We start from the raw sequence: 25,242 nt of genomic DNA, 5'->3' as shown, positions 1-25,242 counted from the left end.
TAGGATTAACCAATAATGTATTTCATATTCACAAGTGTTTGTGGATGGATTTTTCCCTTTTTTCACATTAATGAACCGCCTGCTGAGATAATAAAAATAAAAATACCTCATCAAAAAAAACACAACAGTGGAAAAAGTTGAACTTTGCGGGGTCGCATCACTCTCCAGCACTAAACATTCACAGTGTAGGTAGTACGTCCAATCTACTTATCAAAAAAATCCTGGAAAAAATCTAGGCTGGATCAGGTGCTGTTTTGATGCAGTTGTTTGAAGCTGGTGGAGTTTCCACTGGCAAATACTGTACAATATAAAAGTATACCAAGGTCTGTTTTAATACAAGACACCAAATGAGCATTTCACTCAAAAACTCCTTGAATTATTATTGCATTGAAAAATCTCCTGATTTATTATTGCTCCGATCCAGTTCTTTCAGATGTGAGGGGTTCGACCTGAGAGTCGAAATCAGAGCCTGCAGAGAGTGAAGAACACGAATGATGAACGGTATTTTTGTTTTTAATATCACAAAAAAAAAGTTCTAACAGTATAAATGCAGTACAATGAAGTTCATCTGCAGATTGCGGTATAATAAACTACAGATACAATATAACTGCAGTTTAGTGATGTGCTGAAATGCGTGAGAAGATTTCAGATGCAAAGACTTCTGTCTAATTGAATTTATTTTTATGAGAATAAGACATTTCAGAATGCATCAAAACCTACAAAAATTTTTAGTAAGAATATTTATTTTTAAAGTCTTTTCTAATGATAATATATACAAAAAAAGTGCTATGAACAGTTGGCCACTTCCAGTTAAATGAATGGCTCTCTAATTTATTTCCTAACTTTTTTTCTGATTTCTGTCACCTGATGACGTTTGGGTTCCTTCCGCTGTCAGGACACATAATATTCAGCAATGTTATTAATCTGACTCCACTAACACTATTGGATGAGGACTGAACTGAGCTTTATGATGCCACCACTGTTTTCTACACAACTGCTATGTAGATGCATTTTAATCTGATTCATTTTTATACAGTCATTTTGATTAACTGAGTCAACACTTACTTAACATGAACAATCAATTCTTTGCTGCTGTTTAGAGCTGCTTCACAACAGAAGTAAATTCTGATTGCATCATTTTTATTTAAAATTATAAATTTAAAATAATATTTTTATAATAATATTTTTTACAGCAGTTTATCCTTTTTTTGCATGGATTTGGTATTTTTTTCTATTTTAGGTATATAACTAAAATAGAAGACCAAAAATATAATTCAACATAAGATAGTGGCTGTGGTGAAACAAGCACTCAATCAGTAATCTACTTTGTTTATTTAATCTTTTATTAATTAACTATTTTCCTATCATAGTTTGGAATGACTGCTATTGTATTTCAGGGATCTGGTCTACCAAGTCCTCTGTCTTCTCAGAGATCTTCAGACATGATGAGATTGAGCAGTTAAATTAATTTGTTAAAACCATCTATAAGATGAAGCAGGCAGTAGTCTGGAGAGGTCAATGGTGAGGTCAAATGATATCATTAACCTCTTTTACCTCTAATAATTCTCAAATAATGTTTATGAAGTTGTTTAATCAGACCTGAAGTCAGTTTCTTGTTTCTCTTTCATTCAGTGATTCTGCTTGTTAACAGAAGCTATTCACCTCTCAAGCACAATTATCGCTTAATTAATTATAGAATTATCTATAAGCAGAGTAAATATTTATCTGAATTGTATTCATGTGTTTTTGCAGAAGAGAGGTTTGTTAGTTCATTGTATTGTAAATATTTATGTCAGAAGACTCAAATGAAATCAGTCAACCACAATTTTTACGCACCATTTTACACACAATTGTAAACTCAATTGTAGTTAATTGTAGTTTTTAAGTTTAACAAAAGATCGATCTTGAATTCTCTCATGGGAACTATGTATAGCCTCCATTAAACTGTTTAATAGTATTTTATATATATATATATATATATATATATATATATATATATATATATATATATATATATATATATATGAATTAGAGACTTCAGACTTACACTTACTGGGTTACGGAGTTTACTTTTTTGTGTCTAAAAGGGGTAGAACTTAGGTGGTAACATCAACATTACAAGGAAAGCATTGCTGAACCCTGATCTTGGATCTGCAGAAGAAGGGGAAAAAACCTGAGGGGCAAGACACGCTGACCAAAGTGTCCTCTTTGGGACAGAAGAGCGATGTACTATGAAGAGCTGGCCAAGGTGCTCCAAAAAATTCCGTAACAGTTATGAGTTGTAGCCAGTTAATAACTGCTTGTAGTTTTTGATCATCCATGGTGACCCCCTCTGAACTGATGACGTAGCAGAGAAATGAGACTTGGGTTTGATGGAATTCGCATTCGAAATTGAACAAAGTCCCTGCAATACTGCCCTGACGTGTTGCATGTGTGATACGTAAGATTATAAGCCCTCTGTGAAAGCAATTGGTCATGTGCAGCTGTTCCAGAGCTTCTGGTAGGGGTTTGGGGGTTTGTCTTGGATGGTCTGATGAAGCCCTTAGCCAGCTCCTCCTCAATACAAATCCTCATTTCCTCAGATTTGGGTTACGACAGGGGAAAGATTCAACAGTTCAACAGTTGGGTGTTTGGGAGAAGTTGATGTCGTGGTAAGGCACTTTGTGTTGAATGCTTGAATTGTTGAATGTGTTGTGTTCTCAGGGAGAGGGGGGGTTGTGCTTCTTCGACCGTGGTAATCCGAGAATGAGGGGGTTTTGAGGAAAGTCTGTGATGAACAAACAAATGAATTCCTTATGCAGGGTGCAAGTTCGATATAGTATGTCGGGAATGATATATACTTGAACCCAATGGTCTTCTATCTAGCACTGCCACTGCCATCCAGGATTCACATGCAAGAAGAGGAATATGATAAGCGTTGGCGAAAGATGTCAATGAATTTCCCCGTTGCCCCAGAATCTATCATAGCCACAGTTTTGACTCCTCTCTCTCCACTACTCAATACAATGTTGAAACAGTTATCAGAATGTGAAATGTGGCAAATGGGACGAGTGCGACAGAATGCTTTCAAATGTCTGGGTTGACCGCAATAGAGACGCAGGTGATTGCGAATTTTCTAAAGCTTTTTTCTAAAGACAGTTGAGTAGTGCCTCCTTTTCACTTGCGAAACGCTCAAACACATCATGGAACTGACGAAGGAAAGATTCATATGACAGAAAAGTCATGCGATTGCCCCACATCACTCCAATGCCTTGCCCGTGAGAAGAGAGCAGATAAAAGAGTCTGCTGTCATCTGTATTATAAGAGAGGGGGTTGCTGATGAATGAAAATGTAGCATTGGAGAAGAAATCCTTTACATTTATCCGGGGAGCCATCATATTTGTCTAGGATCGGCAGACGTGGGTGGTTGTTTGCTTGACTCATAGTGAGTAGAGGTTAATGGCTGTTAATGGAAAGATGACACAGGGCAGCTGGATCCTCATCCAGCGAAGTTGTCTGTAATGAAGGGTCAGAGGCATGCAGATCCATTTGCAGTTTTATTATAACAACATCGGGTACAAGCAAGCGTTGATCAGGAGCATCAAGTATAACACAGAGAATCCAATGCCCTCCGGTGGTGATCAGAGAGAGCCACAGAGGCGTGATTTGTGACTGCATAGCTTATTCTGTGCATTAACTAACAGATTCATACACCGGTACTTACATAGTAAGTATATGAAAAAGGACTTTAAATTAAAATGCACCGCTTTACATAAACATTACACAGGAGTTACCAGTTCTTCAAACTTTGCAAGCACTGTTGTGGAGAGCAATTTAGCATCAACAGTTCTTCACAAGCAATTGAAACAGTCCTCTTTTTTTTAAGTAAGGTTATAAATTACCAAACGTAATGTATGTACAAAGTACAGTGTGCGTCTTGTTCGTTACCACATTTTTATGTATTGTTATTTTTATTTATTGTTTAAAATTTTTATGTAGGTACTACACATTTACCATATCATTATTATGCACAGTAATGTGTCTTATGTATTCTGTAAGGATATGCCTGTTTGTAACCCTTTATCCAGAAGTGCTACACTTTGGTCATGTGCATACATTAGCCGTCTTATCTTGATACTCTACGGGGAGTTCTGGAATTATTGGTGTCTCGGGCTGTTCAACAGTTGATGTCGTGGTAAGGCGGTTAGTGTGGCAGAAATTAGATCATTGTTGAATGTGTTGTGTTCTTCAAGGGGGGTTGTGCTTCTTCCGCCATGGTAATCCGAGAATGACGGGGTTTTGATGGAAGCCTATGATGAACAAATGAATTCCTTATGCAGGGCACCAGTGTGAAGTAGTATGTCGGGAGTGATATTCTTGATTTTTCCTGAACCCAGCGGTCCTCCATCTAGCACTGCCAGCACTATAATAGCAGGTATTGTTATTTCCCTACAGCAGCTAATGAAGGAAGCAGCTTGTTTCTGCATTGAAAAATAAGATGAATATATATATATATATATATATATATATATATATATATATATATATATATATATATATATATATATATATATATATATATAATTTTTTTTTTTATTTAAAAAAAAAAATTAAGCTTCTAATTATAAAAGCTCTACACTCCAAAGATAGTGTATTCAGAAGCTGTAATGTAAGTTGTTTCAGAGGCATAAGGTTTTGCAGGTATTACATACACAGAACAATAATGAAACTGTGAGTTGGCATAACAAAAGTACATTTAATTAGTACTTACAATTACTTTTAAACAGGAGTACTTCGTACATTTACTTAAAAATATGGAGTAGTGGAGTAATAAAGTAAAGTGAAATTGTGCATTGACAATATTGGAGACTTTTGAAGTCCACATGAACAGGAACATGTGTAATGAGGAACAGGAACAGGAAAAGGGCCATTTTCTGCACTTCGCAACTTTACCTAAACACTTACCTAAACTATCTTAAAAAAAGATATTAATCTTAATAATACTGTCAACAATATGCAAGTTGGTTTTATTAAGGGCCATCGTTCCAACTTTCTTGAATCACAACATTAATCACAGTAAATTTATTAACACTTATTTTGATTGTAAAACCTTAAAAACAATATGCTTTAACATAATTACAGCAGAATTAATCAAAAGATCAGTCACGATATTTAGAGTTCATACACAACTGATTTATTTATTACATAAGAGTAAAATAAATAAATGCAAGGTCCAACCATGTAATGCTAATGGCTAACACTTTAGCATAAAATTTTATTCTAACTTCAAAAGCATTGTTACATACAAATAGACTTTCGGAAAGGGTGACATAATAGATTACATTATGGCGTCAACGTAAAGAGAAGTTCCATTTTGAGTGACAACCCGATTCTACCAATAGCGACCAGGCTCAGAACAACAACGGTCCAATCAGGAAGCGGTGGGCGTGAACGAAGGATTAGTCAGAGATCGCTCAGTGCTGAACTGGACGCTGATATCGTTCATTCGTTGTATTATATTTCCAGAATAGTGTCGCAATGGTGTCGCACTCGCTGGCTTTACCGATGATTTGTTTCACCACGCTGTGGGGTCTGGTCGGGGTTGTCGCCCCGTTTTTTGTACCGAAAGGACCAAACAGAGGGTGAGGACTGATGCTGGAATAAGGCCCCAGCCATTCATCCATCCTTCATCCATCTTTAAACGCATCCGCTCTCCTGTGCCGTTCATATGTCATTGCGATTTTATTCCGTGTGCATCCGCGTTGATTTTTTATTTAATTGTTCAATTGCAGTGTCATCATAACCAGTTTGGTGCTGACCGCCGTTTGCTGCTATTTATTGTGAGTATAATTAAACATTTTGCGAGGATACCGCCACATACGTTGCAAAATACAAGATACATTTTGCTAATCATGTTTTGGGGTACTTGGAATTAAAAATAAACCGTGCATGGTAATGTAGGATGCAACCTTTACAAATTCACTGTTAATGCATTTGTGCTGATATTTGTTTATGCTAGAAATGACAAAGTGTGAAGTAGTATACAGTTTGTTTTTAATATTCATTACTGCATTCATATCCGTTACAGCTGGTTAGTAGCAATACTGGCCCAAGCAAATCCTCTATTTGGACCCCAGCTTAAAAACGAGACCATTTGGTATCTGCGCTACTTCTGGGAGTAGATGGAGGTAAACCGGTGTTTACATCAGCTTGTTTCACGAAAACTGTATTTATGAGGATACGGTGATGATCGAGAGGTTTATGATCGATTCTCGTTCCTTGCAGGTGGCATTCAGAAGATTCAGAATCTCATCAGGATTTTTGTTTTCTTATATGTCGCTATTATAATCAGTAAACCCCACAAAATAGTGAAGGAAGGACTCCCGAGGGAACAGCATTTGTACGAGGAAAAACATAAACTTGTTACTTAATAGAACATTTTGAAATAGCATACGGAGTAGTATTCTTAAAATGCACAAAGAAATGTTGTAGTGATGTTCTTGTGATCTTAAAAGAATTTTAAGAACTTAATTTTAAGAAATTGTTTCGTTTTGTTGCGCACCGAGGCACGGGTTTGTCTGTTTTAGTCTTTTTAATATTATGTTGTCCTCACTTGCATGTGATACTGTATCCAAGTTTACCTGATGAAATTATTTTTATATTTATTAATTTTATTTGTAAATGTGATCGATATTCTGTTGATATTTTATGTCTTCGTGTAAAGATTTTGAAGTTGTGTCTCAATGAATAAAATGAGTGAAAAAGTGCAAGGATTTGCAATTCAGGATCAGTGTGTACAAAATCTTGGATCAGTTATTAATAGATTGTCTGAAAGAAAAAACAAAAAGACTGACATCTGTTGATTCATCTGTACTTGGGTGATCTGTTTGGAAGGCACATATTCATATTCATATTCATAACCTATACTAACAACAACTTTGTCTGTTATTTATACTATGATTTAAAAGCACTATGGGGAATCATAATTTCTGAATATATGATCTTATGAGCTAATATTTAGCTAACAGTGCTTGTGTTTGGTTCAAGAAGTGTTCGTATTAGAGTTAAAAAGAGTAAGATATCATCACAAGTGTTTATCTCGAAACACTTTTGAAATCAGATGAAAATACAAGTTTAAAAGACTGTATTTTACATCCTACCATATTCATACTTCCATCAAGCATTGCGAATAACATTGAAATAAAAAATGTAGCTCCAAGCCTGATCAAACCTGTCATTATCTACTCGTCCTAAAGACATTAGCATGCTCAGGTGTGTTGGATTAGAGGTAATTCTGTAGCCCTGTGTGGTCTAATACATACTATCTATTCTAAACTCTGTGTGATATTAATCATTTCCAATACTATTTAGGGCAGACAAGGTGAACAGTATACACATTGGGAAGCAGGGCCATATTTGAAGACAAAGTTTGTTTATATATATATATATACACACACACACACACACACATAAAGTTACTTTAAATAGCAAAATGTATAAAATATACAAGTAGTTTACTGAGACCGACTCGTACACAAAGATTTGCAGCGCTTTAAGAGTGGGCGGAGCAGGGCAAACCTCCGATTCTATGATTGGTCGTCGTTTCTAAATAGGATTATGGATAGTGTAGTTCTTTACCAGAAATAGTATAGTTAAACGTAGTTCTAAATAATATAATAACGTGTCACGACTGCTTCAACACAAGTATATATCATTTACAAACAACCTCGAAGTTTATGGTGAATTGTTTTCACAAGCTTATATTTCGTTATCCAATAAGGAGAAAATGACAGGGACTTTTACTTCCGGAAGCTGAAAATCGTATTTTATAGGCGAGTCTAACAAGTCGCTGTCAGGTGCTGTTGACATATCTCTAAACAATTATTTATAAGTGACAGAACCTTAGAAGATGGTTTCCATGCAACGCCAGGACGATATAATTAATATTCAAAAGCTAAACTAGGGATTCGTGGTATTGCAGGTGGACTTCAGTCAGCGGGAAAAAAAAGAAACCCTGCTTTTGCACAAGAAGTGCTCCTTCGGCTGTTCCGTTACACACAGACGCAGAAACGTTTCTCTTCTTAAGATATAACGATAGAATAATAATAATAATAATAATAATAAATAATAATAATAATAATAATAATAATAACGATATATTCGACACTGAGCTATTTTCTGACAGATTTTCTGAGGACTTCTGTGCTTCGGGAACATCTACAGCAACCAGGTATGCAAAATAAACAGATAACGTTTATTTTAGATAACGTTACATGTTATACGAGTTAATTTTTGTTCTTAATGCTACGTATTCACTTATCATAAACACCCACGACAGCAAGCTTCCCGAAATGTTTTCCCAAACGTTGAGTCGATAAGTGTGTTGATTATTAACTGCGCGACAGCTTCAGAATACACCAGAGTTCACTTTTTTTTTCCTTCGACCACATCTGTTTTCTTTTCTACAGGCGGACTGCGACCGGCGGCATGTTTGCGACGAGACGCCTCGGTCCTCTGTGCAGAAGATCGGCTGTTTCCACATGGAGAAGTAAAAGTCAAAGTGCTGCCAAGAGGCTGGATATAAGTGGGATTTATCCTCCCATTGCCACTCCATTCACTGAGAGTGAAGATGTGGATTACCAAAGACTTGATGACAATCTCAAGAAGTACAGCAGTTTACCTTTTAGAGGTGGGTTGTTTGATTTTTCTGAAAAAAAAAAAAAAAAACGCACAGAAACCAAGTGGACATGTTATAAATGAAAAAATAATATATGCTAGGCCAGATTTGTGCAATACTTAACAGATGTGAACGGTTAAGGTTAAAGTCCGCGTTTGCAGCGCGCCGCCTTGTGGACATATTGGAAACTGCATCTCGATATTTTTCCTCATCCTCAAGTCTATTGTACCACTCACTGTTTATTGCATCTGCAGGTCTGGTAGTGCAGGGCTCTAATGGGGAATATCCATACCTGACCCCGGAGGAGAGGGTTGAGGTGGTGAAGAGAGTCAAACAGGCGCTGCCAAAGGACAAGTTAGTCATGGCTGGATCTGGCTGTGAATGTGCGTCTCTCTTGGGCGTTTATTTATATTTGCCAGGTGACATTTACGCACCACATAACATTCATTTAGTTTTCTCGATCTATTATTTTAGCCACCGGAGCCACGATCCAAATGAGCCGGCTGATGGCAGACGCTGGTGCTGACTGCCTGTTAGTGGTGACACCGTGTTTTTACCGCGGCCGAATGGATAGCAGAGCGCTCGTAAACCACTACGCTAAGGTAGTCTTGACTGATTGGTTTCTGTATTTAATCAAAGGCTGTTCTCACCATCGCGATCAGATGGTACTGTGGACATTGTGCATATCTTTGCGCTTATTTGCATTTTACTTAGTTCAATTGTGGTTCACACTTTGTCTTATTAAAATGCATCGTTGCTTTCTTTGATTTCAAGGTGGCAGATTCCAGTTCGGTGCCGGTTGTGTTGTACAGTGTGCCAGCAAACACGGGTCTCGACCTGCCTTTGGATGCAATAATTCAGCTTTCTCAGCATCCAAATATTGTCGGTCTCAAAGACAGTGGTGGAGATGTAAGAGCTGCTATATATATATATATATATATATATATATATATATATATATATATATATATATATATATATGAAAGTTTTGGTTTGCATTATATATACTGTGTGCATTTATTATGTACATAAATACACATATATACAATACATTATGAAAATATTTATGTATTTATATATTAATTTTTATATTTTATGTGACCCTGGAGCACAAAACCAATCTTAAGTAGCACAGGTATATTTATAGCAACAGCCAACAATAAATCGTATGGGTCAAAATTCTAGGTTTTTCTCTTAGGACAAAAATCATTTGGTTATTAAGTAAAGACCGTGTTTCATGAAGATATTTTGTTAATTTCCCAGTGTAAATATATGAAAATGTGATTTTTGATTGGTAATATGCACCGCTAAGGACCCATTTGGACAACTTTAAAGGTGATTTTCTCAATATTTTGATTTTCGGCACCCACAGATTCTAGATTTTCAAATAGCTGTATCTCACCCAAATATTGTCCGAACATAACAAACCATATATAAATGGAAAGCATATTTATACATAAATGTCAGTTTAAAATACCCTTGTGACTGGTTTTATAGTCCAGGGTCACATATTGTATATAACTATATTTGCATATAAACAAAGTTTTATTAAATATGTACATGTGAATATGTATTTATATATGCATAGTAAATATACACAGTACTTAGGCATATTATGTAAACAAAAAAAATATTTTGGATGCAGTTAATCTTTTGACAGCACTAATATATATATATATATATATATATATATATATATATATATAGTACTATTTAATATATAAAATATAAGTACTGTTTAAATATGAAAGACTACAATTTATTTGTTTTATTTTGTTTCATGAATGCATCAAGGCTATTTCTTTCATTTATTTTTCTTTTCTTTTGACAGTTTGAATTCTGCTATTGTATTTTTAAAAAAAGTCATTAATTCAGTTTTTCTCCGCGAGCTGGTATTTAAATGCTCTCAGGCACACAAGTGAGCAGAAAGGAAAAAAACTGATTTGACTTTCTCACTCGATCACTTGAGGTCTGTTATTTCCACCGGACACCGTTCCTTTGTTAAGTAATCAGTGCGTTCAAAGTTAAAGGCTTTACTGTCTACGTCTGTAACTAAATTAGGTGTAAAAATAATGCATAATTCCCCCATTCACAGTCTGTTATATTTCTGTCTTTTTTTTCCACCCTCTTTTATCACCTCGAAACACTCTAATAATCGCTAACTGACAGATCACCAGAATAGCTCTGATCGTGCAGAAAACCAGATCGCAGGATTTCCAGGTTCTTGCAGGATCTGCCGGTTTCCTCCTGGCTGCGTACGCCGTCGGTGAGATACGTTTTTTATTTTATTTTTTATAATCTTTACGCCGTCAAATATGAATCCTCTGACATTCACGCACCCTGTCACACAATATTTATTTAATTTATTGTTTTTAAATGATTAAATCGTCCTCAATAGAACGCATGCTACCACGATATATACCTAAACTTCCCCCTTTTTGTGCTTTATAGTAGATGACAGAGTTGTGGGAGTTTTGATATAGATATTTAAATGGACCTAAAAATAGGCTTTATTTTGACTTGAGGTTAATTATGACTCGCGTCGGAGACACTGCGCTTGATTTATTCTGTTTGTCCGTACAAACCGTTTCAAATCACCCCTAAAATACAGAAAGTGAATTAGGAGTGATCGTTTAAACGTGACCGACGATTTGCGACCGTAATAAAAAACAAATCGACCAAATTGTTGCCAAGTTCACCCCGAAGGGCGACTGATTTATGAACATTGACAGAAATAACAGTAGAAAGACGGTCCCTAATACAAACATGTCAGTCCTGATACAACAGCCACCTTATTTTTCTTACCGGGAGACAGAACTACGGTTAATCAAACGGTGGCTTGCGGGAGAGCGTCTATGTCAATTAATCAACACAATCAAAGTCGTCTTAATATCTGTCAGAAAGACTGGGGGTGGTGGGTCTCTGGGCCATTATCATGAGCATAGGGGGTGTTAGGCTGTCAGTCAAACTGTTGTTTATGTAGGAAGGGTCTGTAGCGCGTCAGTCTCGTAGGTAACGAACATTAGCAGTATTGCATTTCGAAATGTTTATGCATGGTTATTTTGGACATGCATATCTTACTTATGTGATATTAATCGAATAGTTCAATCATAAATAAAAAAAAATTGCTGAAAATGTTTCTTCGTCAGATTTGGAGAAATTACATCGCTTGCTCACCAGTGGATGTGAATGGGTGCCGTCAGAATGAGAGTCTGAACATCTGGAAAAACCTCACAATAATCCACAAGTAATCCACCCCACTCTACACCATCAGTAAATGTCTCAATAAGTCATTATTTTGACTGTATTCTCGTATTTCTACTACTTTTTTCTCAAAATATTACAACCTTAATCTCTTAATCTTTCATTGTCGTAATTATGGATCGCGGACTTGAATTTTTACAAAAAAGCAACCATTAAAACAAGTGAAAGTGTAAATAATGGATTTGTTTCGTACAAACACGCAGCTTTTGGCTTCAAACCACTGCTTCCAGCTGAAAAAGTAAGTCCTTCTGTCCGTTGATAATGCTTTCTCCATTAAAAAAAGTGATCTGGTCTGAATCAGGAGACAAATCTGCGCCGATCATACATCGTTTACAAGCCGAAACAAATATGTGACAGCATCTTAATGTAAGATTTTTCACTGGAAGAAGCATTATTATGGATTATAGACAGTGTAAAGGTAAAAACATCTTAATGATGGATTCATTTCTTACAAACACACATCCTCTCCAGATTTTAACTGATGGGCTGGAGTGGTGTGGATTATTGTGAGGTTTTTATCAGCTGTTTGGACTCTCATTTTGACGGCACCCATTCACATCCATTGGTGAGCCAAGTGATGAAATGCTGCTTTTCTCCAAATCTGATGAAGAAGCAAACTCATTTAAATCCTTGGATGGCCTGAGGTTGAGGAGATTATTAGCAAAATGTAAAAAAAAAAAAAAATTGGGTGAACTGTTCCTTTAAGAGTTCCTTCGCTGTGTTTGTTATAGGGGCCGTGGGAGGCGTGTGTGCCCTGGCAAATGTCCTGGGTCAGCAGGTGTGTGATCTAGCACAGCTGTGTGTTTCAGGACGCTGGGACGAGGCCAGAGAGCTCCAATATCGTCTCATCGAACCCAACACAGCAGTGAGCATCACGTTGCCATGGCAACGCCGCACATATATACCACAGATACATTTACTGCTATATAGGCACGATAAACATTGGAAGCAACCCTTCCCCCAAGAGCCGCTGAACATGAGCTTCAAAGGCCATGAAAACGATTCACAGTATGTTGTAAATAAGCTTTTGAAAATAATAAAAACATAACAAGCTGATCCTAAAAGGTTTGAGAGTGAACAGACTATAAATGATGCCTTTGACCTTGTGTAATAGAGAATCTGTGATTGATTTTGACACTATTCATTAAATCGCAATGTCCCTCCCCCACTTTTTTTTTTCCAGGTAACTCGGCAGTATGGTGTTCCTGCTTTGAAACAAGTAATGGAGTGGTTTGGATATCACGGCGGCGTGTGCCGGTCCCCGCTGCAGCCGTTATCAGAGGCAGATTTACAGCAGCTTCGAGTCAAATTCTCCTCCAATGGCTGGCTGTAGAAGCAGAAACAAAGTGTTACAGGTTTTTCTAAAACCGAATGTTGTGCTATCAATAATTCAAGCAGATTTTGTAATTGCATTAAAATATTTGCAAGCACTTCAAAATAGTTTTTTTATATATATATATATATATATATATATATATATATATATATATATATATATATATATATATATATATATATGCACATTTTGAAAAGAGAGCAATGTTATATTTATTATATTTATTATATATTATTATTAGTGTGGTCAAATGATAAATCGCGATTAATAACATTCAGAATAATCATTTTGTTTACGTTTATATATATATATATATATATATATATATATATATATATATATATATATATATATATATATATATATACACTGTTTAAAAACACATGCATGTATACGTTTAAAATTTCTTTTTACTTTTTTATTATTAAATATATTTATATATAATATATACATATTTAATTACGTGTTCAAAAACATTTATTTTGGATGCGATTAATCCTTTGACAGCTCTAATTGTTATCTACCTTCCACTGGAAAATATCATTGCAGAGAATATTATATTCTTTTTTTAACATAAAAAAAATTAAAAGCAATTTATTATTTTATATTCATATTTAGAATAAAAGGAAACAATACTCGTGAAAGTAAATGTTAAATTCTCAAATTTTTTAAAAATGACTTTAATTAAATTTATAATTACACGGTTGACCGATCCCTCACACCCTAAAGTGTTCCGCAATACAGTATGAACACTGTACTTATATCTATATTAGTAGTAAAGTGTGACCAAATGTACAATTTCTTAGATTCTTGTTTGAAGTAAAGCAAGACAGTATTTTAATATTTCAAAAGGATTTTTTTGTTTGTTCAATAATGCACGAGGGTTCAATTTCTAGTGTGACCACAAGCGGGCGCTTTACACCACCTAGAAGTGTCTAAACTGTTTGCCGAGGCGCAAACCTGTGATCTCTTTTAAAACGGATAAAAAGCATTGGTATATGAGTCATGCATCGCCAAAGAGTAGATTGTTGCAGAATGAGAAAATGAGAGGAAAAAAAAAAAAACCATTGCTACATTTTCTGACTCTCGCTGGGAGCAAAATGACAAGAAACTCTAGACAGAGAGCGGTCATTATCTTCTCTCTTTACCTCATTCTCAGTCTATTTAGAGTGCTGTCGCTCTGACATTTCAGCTTTTCCTCTCTGAAGTTCTCGTCTGACTCGTCCTTGTTGCCAAACCTTCGATGAACTATATTTTTTCTTCTCGCGTCTCACAACCACTTCTGCGGTACGGGTGCTCGCCCCGAGGCGATGCGCTGACCTCAGCTGCTAGTTATTGTGTGAGACAACCCGTTGCCCTCTCAGTCATTAATGCAGCGGTTAAGAAGAGAGATGTTTTAAAGGTATTCATATCATTCCTCCATCCTCTTGACCCTTTGTTTGTCTCCTGTGCTTTCAGCCCAAACCTTTCGCGCTCTGTGCGCACACGATGAACCAGAGCCCTAGGCAAACTCTCTTTTCTTCTGACATCCACTAACATTTAGACATCAATTAAACTCGAATACGAGTTTGCAAATATGTTCGATGTGTCCTTTCTCTGCTGCAAACCTTTTACGGGCCATAAACGCGCACTTCCAGAAAAAAGCTATACCGGTATACCTTTATGTGCCCCTAAAGGGTTCATATAAGCATATAAATGATACATATTTGACAGTTCTGTACTTTTACACTGCAAAGTTGTGGGAGTGAAAATTTGATACTGATACGTGATCCAAAAGCAGGACTGTTATTAACCGGCCAATTACTAAGAACGGAAAAGAGAATGTTTTTAACCTTTAATAACATCACATTTCCATTTTAAACTGATCAGACGTGGTTCTGAAAAACTTCAGTTGCCTCTCAAAAGTAGTCCAATCTCATTTCGAGAGTAAATATCGTGTTAGGGGTCATTTCAACCCACAACGTTGAAAAACAAACCACGGCAACAGTGAAAATTAGCCCAATTTGCGGGAAAACCGCGGACTTGGCAACACTTGAGACAAACCAACGCCAGCTACTGGAGGATGGAGGATGATGAAGAAGTGCCTGGACATTTTTTGGATCCGTCCGTCGACATTCGTGGAGTTCATGGGATAGTTCATGGGCTTTTTTCGAAAATGGCGGGAACCAGTGTTCAAACATGTCATGCATTCCAAAAAATGTGTAAAATCATTCTGTGGTAGGACCACGCCAAAAAGCGCGTACGTCCAACAACTGCTATAGGAACTGTGAAAATGTTCCTCGGGTGCGGATGTGACTTCTTTTTTAATCTTTTAAAATCCTTGCTATTTGCACACTGTTCATTTCTGACCGATGCCTTCTCAGTAATATTTCACCGACTGCAAATTTAGCGCATTTACCAATTTGAACAATTTGTGAATTATGGAGACCTTTGAAGTGAGTTTGGAGCGAGAGTCTTAAAAAAAAAAAAAGCACTCCTTGCTCAAGGCAAAATCATGCAGCTCCGCTCTCCACTCCGATCACGCCGGCTACCAAAGTGGAGAAATGTACCAAACAAGAAAACGCAAAATAACACTAACGAATGACTAAATAATACTAAAGACAAAACGGGCGATGCACGTGTTCAGTCCCTGAACAAAGAATATTTTTCACAACTCTTTGAATGTCAGGTAAAGGCTGAACAGTTCTGAATATTTCAATATTTTGCCATGGCAACAGACCCTATGCTCGGGAACCAGGCTAAACTGTTGCGGCTCTTCGCACGCTGCAGCATCGCAAGGCGATGCAAATTACGGCGACTGCAACGTCCCTGTGTCAACAGACCGGGCGAGCGGGTTAAAGTCCGCTTTCAACACAACCCCGAGCAAGTTTTGCGACGATGGCGAGACGTGAAAAAAACCGCCAGCCTCGGAAAAGCATATGAGCATCAAGCGACTTCTCAAATAAGCTGCTCTAAGTGATTAACTCCCATTATATGCTCACTTGCAGAAGTATAATTATCCGTACAATTAAGAAACAAAACATACACTCTCAATATTGTTGCTTTAAATGGCTCTCCGCCGTATTTGCCTTCGTCTTAATCTACCATTGCGTTTTACAAATGTCTTAAAGGGTTAAAATCAGCCATCCTTCATTTTCAAAAGTGAAAGATTCATTTAGTAAAAGAAAATTACTTTCACGAAAGCCGCAGCCGCTTTTGGAAATAAAAATAACTTTAAATTGTCTGAGTGAAAAGTTGGTATAGAATAGTTAATTAAAGTTCCACGTAAATGTAGTAGTTTTTTATAGTATGTTTTTTTTTTAATTAATGTTCAACAGTAGCCTAATGTCGATATTTATGTATTAGAATAATTTCTGATATATTAAGTTAACGAGGCAAGTTTGGTTTCTAGCGCTGACAAAAGCGTCTTGCGCCGGACGCGAATTAATTATCAAACGATTTAACTAATTAGTCATTTAACGGATGCTTTTCTCAATAGTGACACCGAATAGAAGAGTTAATACAGAATCCGTCCCTCTGGAGCAACCTGGGGTTAAGTGCCTTGCTCAATGGTGCAGTGCTACTGGATCCTCCTAGAGGAGGTTTACCAGCTCAGAGATTTAACTACTACTAGACCGCACCGTGCACACTGATCAAACACAATGGTCCGTGGACACACTGCGTCTCTCTGCTGCAGTAAACCCGGTTAAACACTACAGCTGTTGATTTCTGGCATTTATGTTGCTTTATATATACATAATGAGACTTGCATACGTAACTTGTTTGTTCACAGTTAAGACATGATGTCTAATGAAACAATACAACTTAATAAAAAAATTATTCAACTCCATATAACACAAATCATAGCCTTTTTATTTTTGTCAAGATGCTGCAAACTGTATAAGCTGACGAAAAAAAATGTTAGTATTAATTTGGAGAAATGCATTATAAGCGTACAATAGTAATACACCCCTAAAGGGTTAAAACCGAAGCTGCGATCCTTTAGTTTCATTTTCAGTTTTAGTGTGCATTTGATGGTAGTTTTTCTTCACAGAAAACTCTCAGAGCAGCTCCGGAGATCAAAGTGCCTCTATTATGGGTTATGAAAGGTTCATATTTTGGTTTTGGAAGTCTCCAAATACAGGCCGACATGCGCGCGAGGTCAAAAAAAAAAAAACACTTTCATTGTCTCATAACGTGCATTTATTTATACCTTACTTGCTCAACGTCTCCCAAATGATTTGCTCAACTAATCTGCGGCGATTGGTTGATGGCTCTCGTTCTCATTTCATCTTATTTAATGCCGTAAAGCGTTTGTGAGCTCGGCGCCGCTTTTTGTACAGCGTTAAAGGGAAAATGCTATTTTAACGCTGCAAAAGAACAACCTAGTGGTGAAGAATGAATCTGCATTTTCATTCAGACAAATGCAAAAGACGAAAAACTAACTTTATACACAGTGCGCTTTCAGATTTAAAACTTGGCAGGACGTATTCATTCCCTTGCACTGCATGAATAGTAATTTTCGAAAAATCCATAGTAAGGGCACTTTAACATTCATATCAACACATATTGTTATGCAGGCACGGAAAAATGTGTGAGTTTTTTGTAGCGGATCAAACTATGGCACTCATACACACCGAGACGCTTAGAACATGCGGGCTTGTTAGTGAACAAGCTGCTTTTGGGTCAGCTGTTACATTAATTCATAATGAGTAATCTATAGACTATCATAGTTAACAGCATTGCTTGATGGGCTCATGATACGATATTGTTTTTTTGCCCAAACCTATTTGCATTTACTGGAATCCCACAGGGTTCAGTACTCGGTCCATCTCTATTCTCCAATCCACCACCTTTTCAAAGACAACCTCGACATGCCTTTATATCATCTTACCTGGCTACTATCACCAGGCCCACAGATCTTCACAGAAAGCTCAGCAGATTCAAATTTTGACACCGTTTACAAAATTATAAACATTGTGTACTAGGAAATGGAAACTAGACCAGTCCTATAATTTTCCACAGATCCAGAAATTGAGTTTGTGTGTGTGTGTGTGTTTCAATGAGATTGCGCTTATCTTTTATAGATATAGAACAACGGAACTTTTAGTAAAAGATCTGTTTCATTCATCACGATGGACAAACTGGCACGGACACCAGCAGTATGAATATAAGCAGTTAACCTTAAAACAAATAGTAATTTGCATAATATATTCATGCCGAGGTGCATTGCTGAGAACTCACGTACCTCATGACAGTATCACAGTCCACGGATTCCACACCTTGCTTAAAAAAACACCGATTTAGGGCTTAAATGAACTAAAGTTTATTAAAAACTTAATGTGTAATGTGTCATTTTTCAAAGCAGCAAACGAGCGCAATGAAACTAAAGCTTTAAATATTTACACCCTTTCTGCAAAGATCTGCTCTTTAAATCGCCCGTGTACATATTTCATTTTTACTCGAATTTTCGTTTATTATGAATACAGAGCGATTTTTGTTTTTACCAAAGATTGTTGTAAATAACTTCGTGCACCTGCTCTTTGAAGCTGAGCTATAATAGAAACATTCTTCCTCGATATTTGCAATATTTACTTAATAGAGCTTAAAACCATTGTGCCTTTGTTGCATCTGTGATACATAAAAATATTTATATATTGCAGACAAAAAGCCTTCGGTTTTGAAGAAAAAAACAAGCAACGCTATTTTCAGAGGTCGATCTCCAAAAGAAGGCAAAGGGTTCAAATACATTAAGAGTCTTTTTGCAACCAAATGTCAGTTCTCTTAAAGATGCTTTTATTTGTGATCGTGGAGCTGGGTGAGATGATGGGTCATGATTGCGATGTTGTTTCTTGTAGATGTATGGTACAAGAAAATACTGGATGTATATTCCTGGACTGAGTACTGGTAATGATGTATATTATGAATCAAAGCATTTCATTTCCGTATACATTTTTGTGGTTGTGTGTCTTTATTTGGTAGGAATCAGAGAAAAAGAGGAAAATGTTACAGCCTTTGGTTTATTGCATACGCTCGCTCGAACCCGTAGAAGAACCATTTTTGGTTCCCCAACGAAAATTTGGAAAGAGCCATTTTTGGTTCCACAACGAAAATTTGGAAAGAGCCATTTTTGGTTCCACAACGAAAATTTGGAAAGAGCCATTTTTGGTTCCCCAACTAAAATTTGGAAAGAGCCATTTTTGGTTCCCCAAAATTTGAAAGAGCCATTTGGAAAGAGCCATTTTTGGTTCCCCAACTAAAATTTGGAAAGAGCCATTTTTGGTTCCCCATGAAAATTTGGAAAGAGCCATTTTTGGTTCCCCAACTAAAATTTGGAAAGAGCCATTTTTGGTTCCCCATGAAAATTTGGAAAGAGCCATTTTTAATCATATAAAGAACCTGTTCTATTGAAACAGAACCTTAAATTGAATGGAAAGGTTCCACACACGTTCAAAATACTCAATGGAACCGTTGATGACAATAAAGAAACGTTATTTTTAAGACTGTATTATTACAAAGAAATAGAAATTGTGTCGCACGCGTGGAATATGTTTCCAGCGCTGTGCGCAGTGACCGTCCGGCGCTGCATATTTTGAATGTCTCCCTAATCTAACACACCTGATTCAACTCATAAGCTCATTAGGCTCCATTCTCGAGCGCTGGGGAAGCTATCGTGAGAGTGTATCTGCTGCCAGGGGGTAGGGTACAGCCAGGGCTTGGGGAATCTCTTCTGCTTCAACACAAGGGTTACCATGACCTCTGAAAGATAAGAGGGACAGATCGTTTTGGAGAGGGCTTAGAGACCTCTAAGAAAGTCTTTTGTGTTTATATTGGCCCTTATATACCTATTAACTGAAAAATAACAGTAAAAACAGTGATATTTTGAAATATTAATTTAAGGTCATTGCACACTGTTTCGTATTCGTCATCCTTTGTTACCAAAATTCTTGCTATGGATGCAAATTTTTTTTTTTTTTTTTAATGATTAAGAAGTTTCTAAAGCAGTGTGTAACCGTTGATTGACGGTCAACGGTCTTAACTTAAATAATTGTAATATATTTAAAAAACTGAATAACTGAATATTTTTTTTCATTTTCAGCACCAATAGACTCCATCCTCAGTGTCACATGATCCTTCAGAAATCATTCTGATATGCTAATTGTATCAACGCTGACGACGCTGTCCTTCTTTAATGAGCGTAATCCAGGTCGAAAGCCCTGTTTGTCTCTAGTAGGCGTTCATACTTGACTACTGCATTATATCACTGTCCGCTCTTCGTTTGATAGCCTCTACATTTACATGAAGTTGAACTCTGCTCGGCCGTCACGTCCTTCATGTACGCTCGAATCACAGACTCTTCGTGAAAACAAATGGCATTGGTTTTTCACTGAAAACCGATGCGTCTTCTGAATTCCACGCGTACCTTACTGTTTCTCACATGCTTTGACTGTATTTTCAACCGCTAGTTTTCTATTTAAATCCAGAAAGGCCACGTTTTACACGTTCTACGTGTAGGTTCACAGCACGCCAGATCCTCGGACCTCGGCGTGTGAGGATTTGAGTGAAGTGGAGGAAGGGAGCTATTGCTTTTTTTGCCAGCTAATGGTTTACTAAATTAGGCTCCCCATCTGTCGGCTCTTACAGAGCTACCTATTCTCTAATCTAGAAAGACATTCTCAGCCAGGAGATTTTGTAGGGGAGTGGGGAAAAGGGCATAGCCCTCGGATGTAGGAAACATTGTTGTTTAATTTATTTATTTTTAGAATACAGTAGATGACATTTTATTGTACATGCAGTTTTTTTCATTTATAACTGATCTGTTTTCTATTAGTATTAAAAGCTGCGGACACCTATATTAATTTTTCGATTTTAGTTTTGTGTTCGAACACGCAAAGAACAATCCGCGCCGCGCTCGACATCAAGCCAATACCAAGTGACAGTTGCCAGATAATTAGCTGAATTTTGTGTCAATCAGCAGCTTTGATGTTCGTATACGCGAAGAGCGGGAATTTGCAAATGACCCAATTATTTTTTGAGAACCCACTTTCGGGGGTAGCTTTTACTCGCAGGATCCGTCATTACCGTATTCGTCGGTATGTACATATGCCTTGCTTTGACAAGCGTTTTTTTCATGCCGTCTTTTTTGATGCAATGACGGTTTCCAAACGAACATATCCAGAATCGCCACTTCACCCAACCGCGTTCAAAAACCCAACAGCATTCATTAACGCTCATTTTAATTATTTGTTTGTTCTGTGTAGCTTCCGCGTAACTTTTGTAATGAATACAAAAGCAGGTACAATTATTTCATCAAGAAAATCCAAGGAGGTTTTATTGTAGCAATTAGCAGTGCAGAGACCAAGGTCTGTTTCTTTTATTGAATTTAAGTTAATAAGTCTCCCGCTGTTCAGCTAATTACCGTAACCCACACTTTTTCTCAGAACATATTGCTTCTGCTGGTGCTTAAATTAATTGTTGAAAATGCATTTTTTTAAGTTCGGAAACTGAGATTTTGTCTGTGATCGGGGGAAGTGTGTCTTGCTTTGTTAAATGATTTAATAAGAAAACATCTGCAATATCAATGCCAACGATAACTGACGTGGAAACAAGCTATTTTTTTGGTGAATAATATATATTACGGAAATAGACCCTAAATTAATTTAATTGAATTAACTACACACTTTATTTTTATTGTTTTTAAGTGCAGTTTATTAGTGTAAGATGTTGAATCTGTTAGCAATTAGTCTAATTGACTTAAAACTTTTTTTTTTTTTAATGAGGCTGTATCTACAATATGTACAATAATATGTTTTTCTTGTGAAGAGCGCTCGCTCACTAGTCCTGATTCTTTAAACTTTTGTGAATACGAGCAATTTAAAAAAAACTGTCCCCCAGATTTAGAAAAGCATCACAAGCCCCAGATTTGATCATGTATTTCAATGAAATATAACTACAAGAATTAAAAAAATCAATAATGCTGTGACATCTGCGGACAAAAATAAAAAATGATACTGAAATTTGATCTATATATGGTTAAATGAACTCATTCGTACACAGAAAATGTGAAATTATTTTCACTTTGAAATCGCTAGTGCATTTTCCTATTTAAAAATGAAAAAAAATAAATAAAAGTAGTGCTGTCACAGGATTAATCGCATCCAAAATGAAAGTTTTTGTTTACATAATACATGGTGTATATTTATTATATATATAAATATACACACATGCATGAATATATTTAAGAAAAATATGTTAATGTGTTTATATATATATATATATATATATATATATATATATATATATATATATATATATATATATATATATAAAATATGAAATTTGAAGTACAAAAACTGAAATGGCACTCCAATAACCTTTTTTATTTGCTGCCTGCAAAAATTATTTGCTAATGTTTTTGCCCAAAAGAATTTCAATGAATCCGCCTTTTTACATTCTGCCTATGTTTCCTGAACGAAACCTATTGTCCTAATATTATTTTGTGGTACTCCATCCTTGTATGTCGTGTCTTATTGAATTCAGACTGCAAGCTCATATCAGGTGAAATATAATTTGTTTTGGCAAGGCGCTGGAGATTCAGTAACTGAATTGGGTTCAGGAAACACTAAGCAGCCTAAACAAATCTATCAAGGTTTGCTGAAAACGTACATTGCGCATTCAGAAGGCTTACGTTACATCAGTGCGTAATCTTTTTGCGCTGGCCCCTTTAACACCCGTACTGCGCTCCCGATCTCCAAAGAAACGCTGTCCGTGAAGCCCCTCCCCCACTACGCTGGTATTTGAACATCAGATTATCCCTAAACGCTTTGAGCAGTGTGCATGAGAGAACGAATTAGGCAGCGATAGAGTTAAGAAATGCTGGCCTTGTGCGCAAGTTGAGTGGGGGGTTTCAATAGTTATTTCTAGGAGACTTAAATGTTCAGAAATGTCTCGCCAAAGGTCACACAGTCAATGGCGCTCATTAAATAAAAAAAAGACGCAACCGATCAACAGGTCAGACTCACTTCGGTCTCCATGGGAACGTGCTACAACAAATCTATTTACTGCATTGTCGCGTGCTTACAATATAGTATTAACAAAACTGTTTCTGTTAAGGTTGACCATGCCGTTACCAAAATAGCGTATTCAGATCAGTTGTGAGTGACTGCTTTGTCTTTGCCTGTGGGACTGATGCCTTTTGTTTATACCATACTGCACAGAAGACCTTGAGGGTATATGGAGCCCTGGTACATATAGCGCCTCTGTGTGTGCGCATTTAACTGTTTTTAAAGATGTGGAAGACTCTTTGTGATATGACGGTTTAGCGTCAGCAGACTTCTCGTTTGGTTTTTACGATCTGCCAGGCCACAAAAAAATAAATAAAACCAAATCGGAATGCATTGAATATTTTTTTGTTACAATTACTATCCTGACCCTGACTTTGACAACGCACATTTTTCACATATCTGCAGTTAATTGTCAAGTCTGAAATCACTTCTAGCATATTGTCCCATGGCTTATTTCCATTTATCAGTCATCTTTGCTGGGGAAAAGTAAAGGACCTCATTGTTATTACCATTTTGTTCATGTAACGCAAAAAAAGGATGTATTTTAATGTAGCTCATTCGAAGAAGCGTATGATTTGTTTTTGATTCGGTGTGTTGCGTGCGCTGTAAAAAAATATTTTGTAAAATTTACGGTAAAAAAAACCCAGCAAGGACTCAACCTCAAAAAACGGTAAAAAAATATGGTAGCAACATTGTAGGTTTTACGGATTTAATTTAAACTTACATTTGAATACCGCAATTTCATCAACTGATATAATGCTAATATGCCAACCTATTAAAGTACTGAAATCTGTTTTGTACCTTTGAAATACGCTGATAACCTTCAAAAGAAGGTGGTGATGTCATGTGATGAACCGAAGTCCATCACAAGCAGCTTTTAAATATGAACATATATAGAAGGTGCTCACCGTCTTTCACACGAGCACTAAACATCATGGTGAGACTCAGTAAACTGAAATATGCGATGAATATTAATTTAACAAGATTACACGTAACGTACAACCATAATAAACATACCTGATAAGAAAAAACTAAAAAGAAACAGTTATTACATCAAATTCAAAAAATTGAATGCAGGGAATTCTGTTACATTTTTTACAGTTACGGAATTTTTACCGTTTTTTACCGTTAATATCACAGTAATTTTTTTTTTTTACAGTGTAGTAGTGTTTATTGGCAAACTAAAGTTCAAAATCGGAGATATTTTATTTAATTTATTTTATTTTTTTATTAATAAAAAATAAAAAGATGGTGGAGAACTGCAGCTCAGGATAAAAATCCGTGATGCTTATTTCAGGTAAATGGATTTGTAGATGAGGTACTGATACAGCGTATAAATGCTATAAATTGTGTATTTTGCATTATTTATTTACATTTTATTTCATTTTATTTAATTTGCAATGGCAAAACAAAAGCTTTTTTCCTAACCTCTCCTTTAAAGCCGCACTTTTCTGGCGCTTTTTATTTAACTTTAATAAATTCCAGTTTCTTTTAAAAGAAGTTAGAGGGCTACATATTCGAAACATTAAAATCGTGACATGAGAAATCGAAATTGCCTTCAACTTAAAGAATCCTGTACGTTTCACATCTTAAAACATCCTCGTCATCATAAACAAAAAAATGGTTCATTTCTGTTCTGAGCGGCAAAGCGGGAACAAACATTTTCAAAAACCCCGCCCCCAAAGCAATGAACGGTCATCTTATCACAATAGGCCCTGCCCACTGGTGTTCAGTCACTTAACGACTAACAGAAAGTACAATCACTGCCGTCTTGTCTACACTGGATACAGTATGCAGAAGTGCATTTACTTTCTGGGATCGTATTAAAATAAGCCCTTTAAGGCTACTTGCATTTGTAGATGATTTTACCCCACTAGCTACGGCCTTGCTTGTAGATTTTAAAAGTGTATTGTTTCACGCATTCTAACCTGTACTGTATTTTT

At 36.4% G+C, this 25,242-nt stretch overlaps 2 protein-coding genes across 2 annotated transcripts; both read left to right on the top strand.

The window, feature by feature from the left end:
• Positions 1-5,423: 5,423 nt before the first annotated feature.
• atpv0e2 (ATPase H+ transporting V0 subunit e2) lies at positions 5,424-6,749 on the top strand. Its single transcript, XM_043222336.1, has 4 exons — positions 5,424-5,621; positions 5,772-5,819; positions 6,068-6,167; positions 6,265-6,749. Exons 1-3 carry the CDS (start codon positions 5,518-5,520, stop codon positions 6,159-6,161), a joined length of 246 nt encoding a protein of 81 aa, XP_043078271.1. The 5' UTR covers positions 5,424-5,517; the 3' UTR covers positions 6,162-6,167; positions 6,265-6,749.
• A 1,038-nt stretch (positions 6,750-7,787) lies between these two features.
• On the top strand, positions 7,788-13,350 carry hoga1 (4-hydroxy-2-oxoglutarate aldolase 1). The gene is made up of 8 exons (XM_043222244.1): positions 7,788-8,209; positions 8,448-8,668; positions 8,911-9,039; positions 9,131-9,258; positions 9,431-9,565; positions 10,826-10,922; positions 12,652-12,785; positions 13,104-13,350. Exons 2-8 carry the CDS (start codon positions 8,467-8,469, stop codon positions 13,251-13,253), a joined length of 975 nt encoding a protein of 324 aa, XP_043078179.1. The 5' UTR covers positions 7,788-8,209; positions 8,448-8,466; the 3' UTR covers positions 13,254-13,350.
• The last annotated feature ends 11,892 nt before the right edge of the window (positions 13,351-25,242 follow it).

The sequence above is a fragment of the Puntigrus tetrazona genome, chromosome 22 (genome assembly GCF_018831695.1).
Source record: "Puntigrus tetrazona isolate hp1 chromosome 22, ASM1883169v1, whole genome shotgun sequence".
In the NCBI taxonomy this organism is placed as follows: domain Eukaryota; kingdom Metazoa; phylum Chordata; class Actinopteri; order Cypriniformes; family Cyprinidae; genus Puntigrus; species Puntigrus tetrazona.
This window is presented reverse-complemented; position numbering and strand designations above follow the sequence as displayed.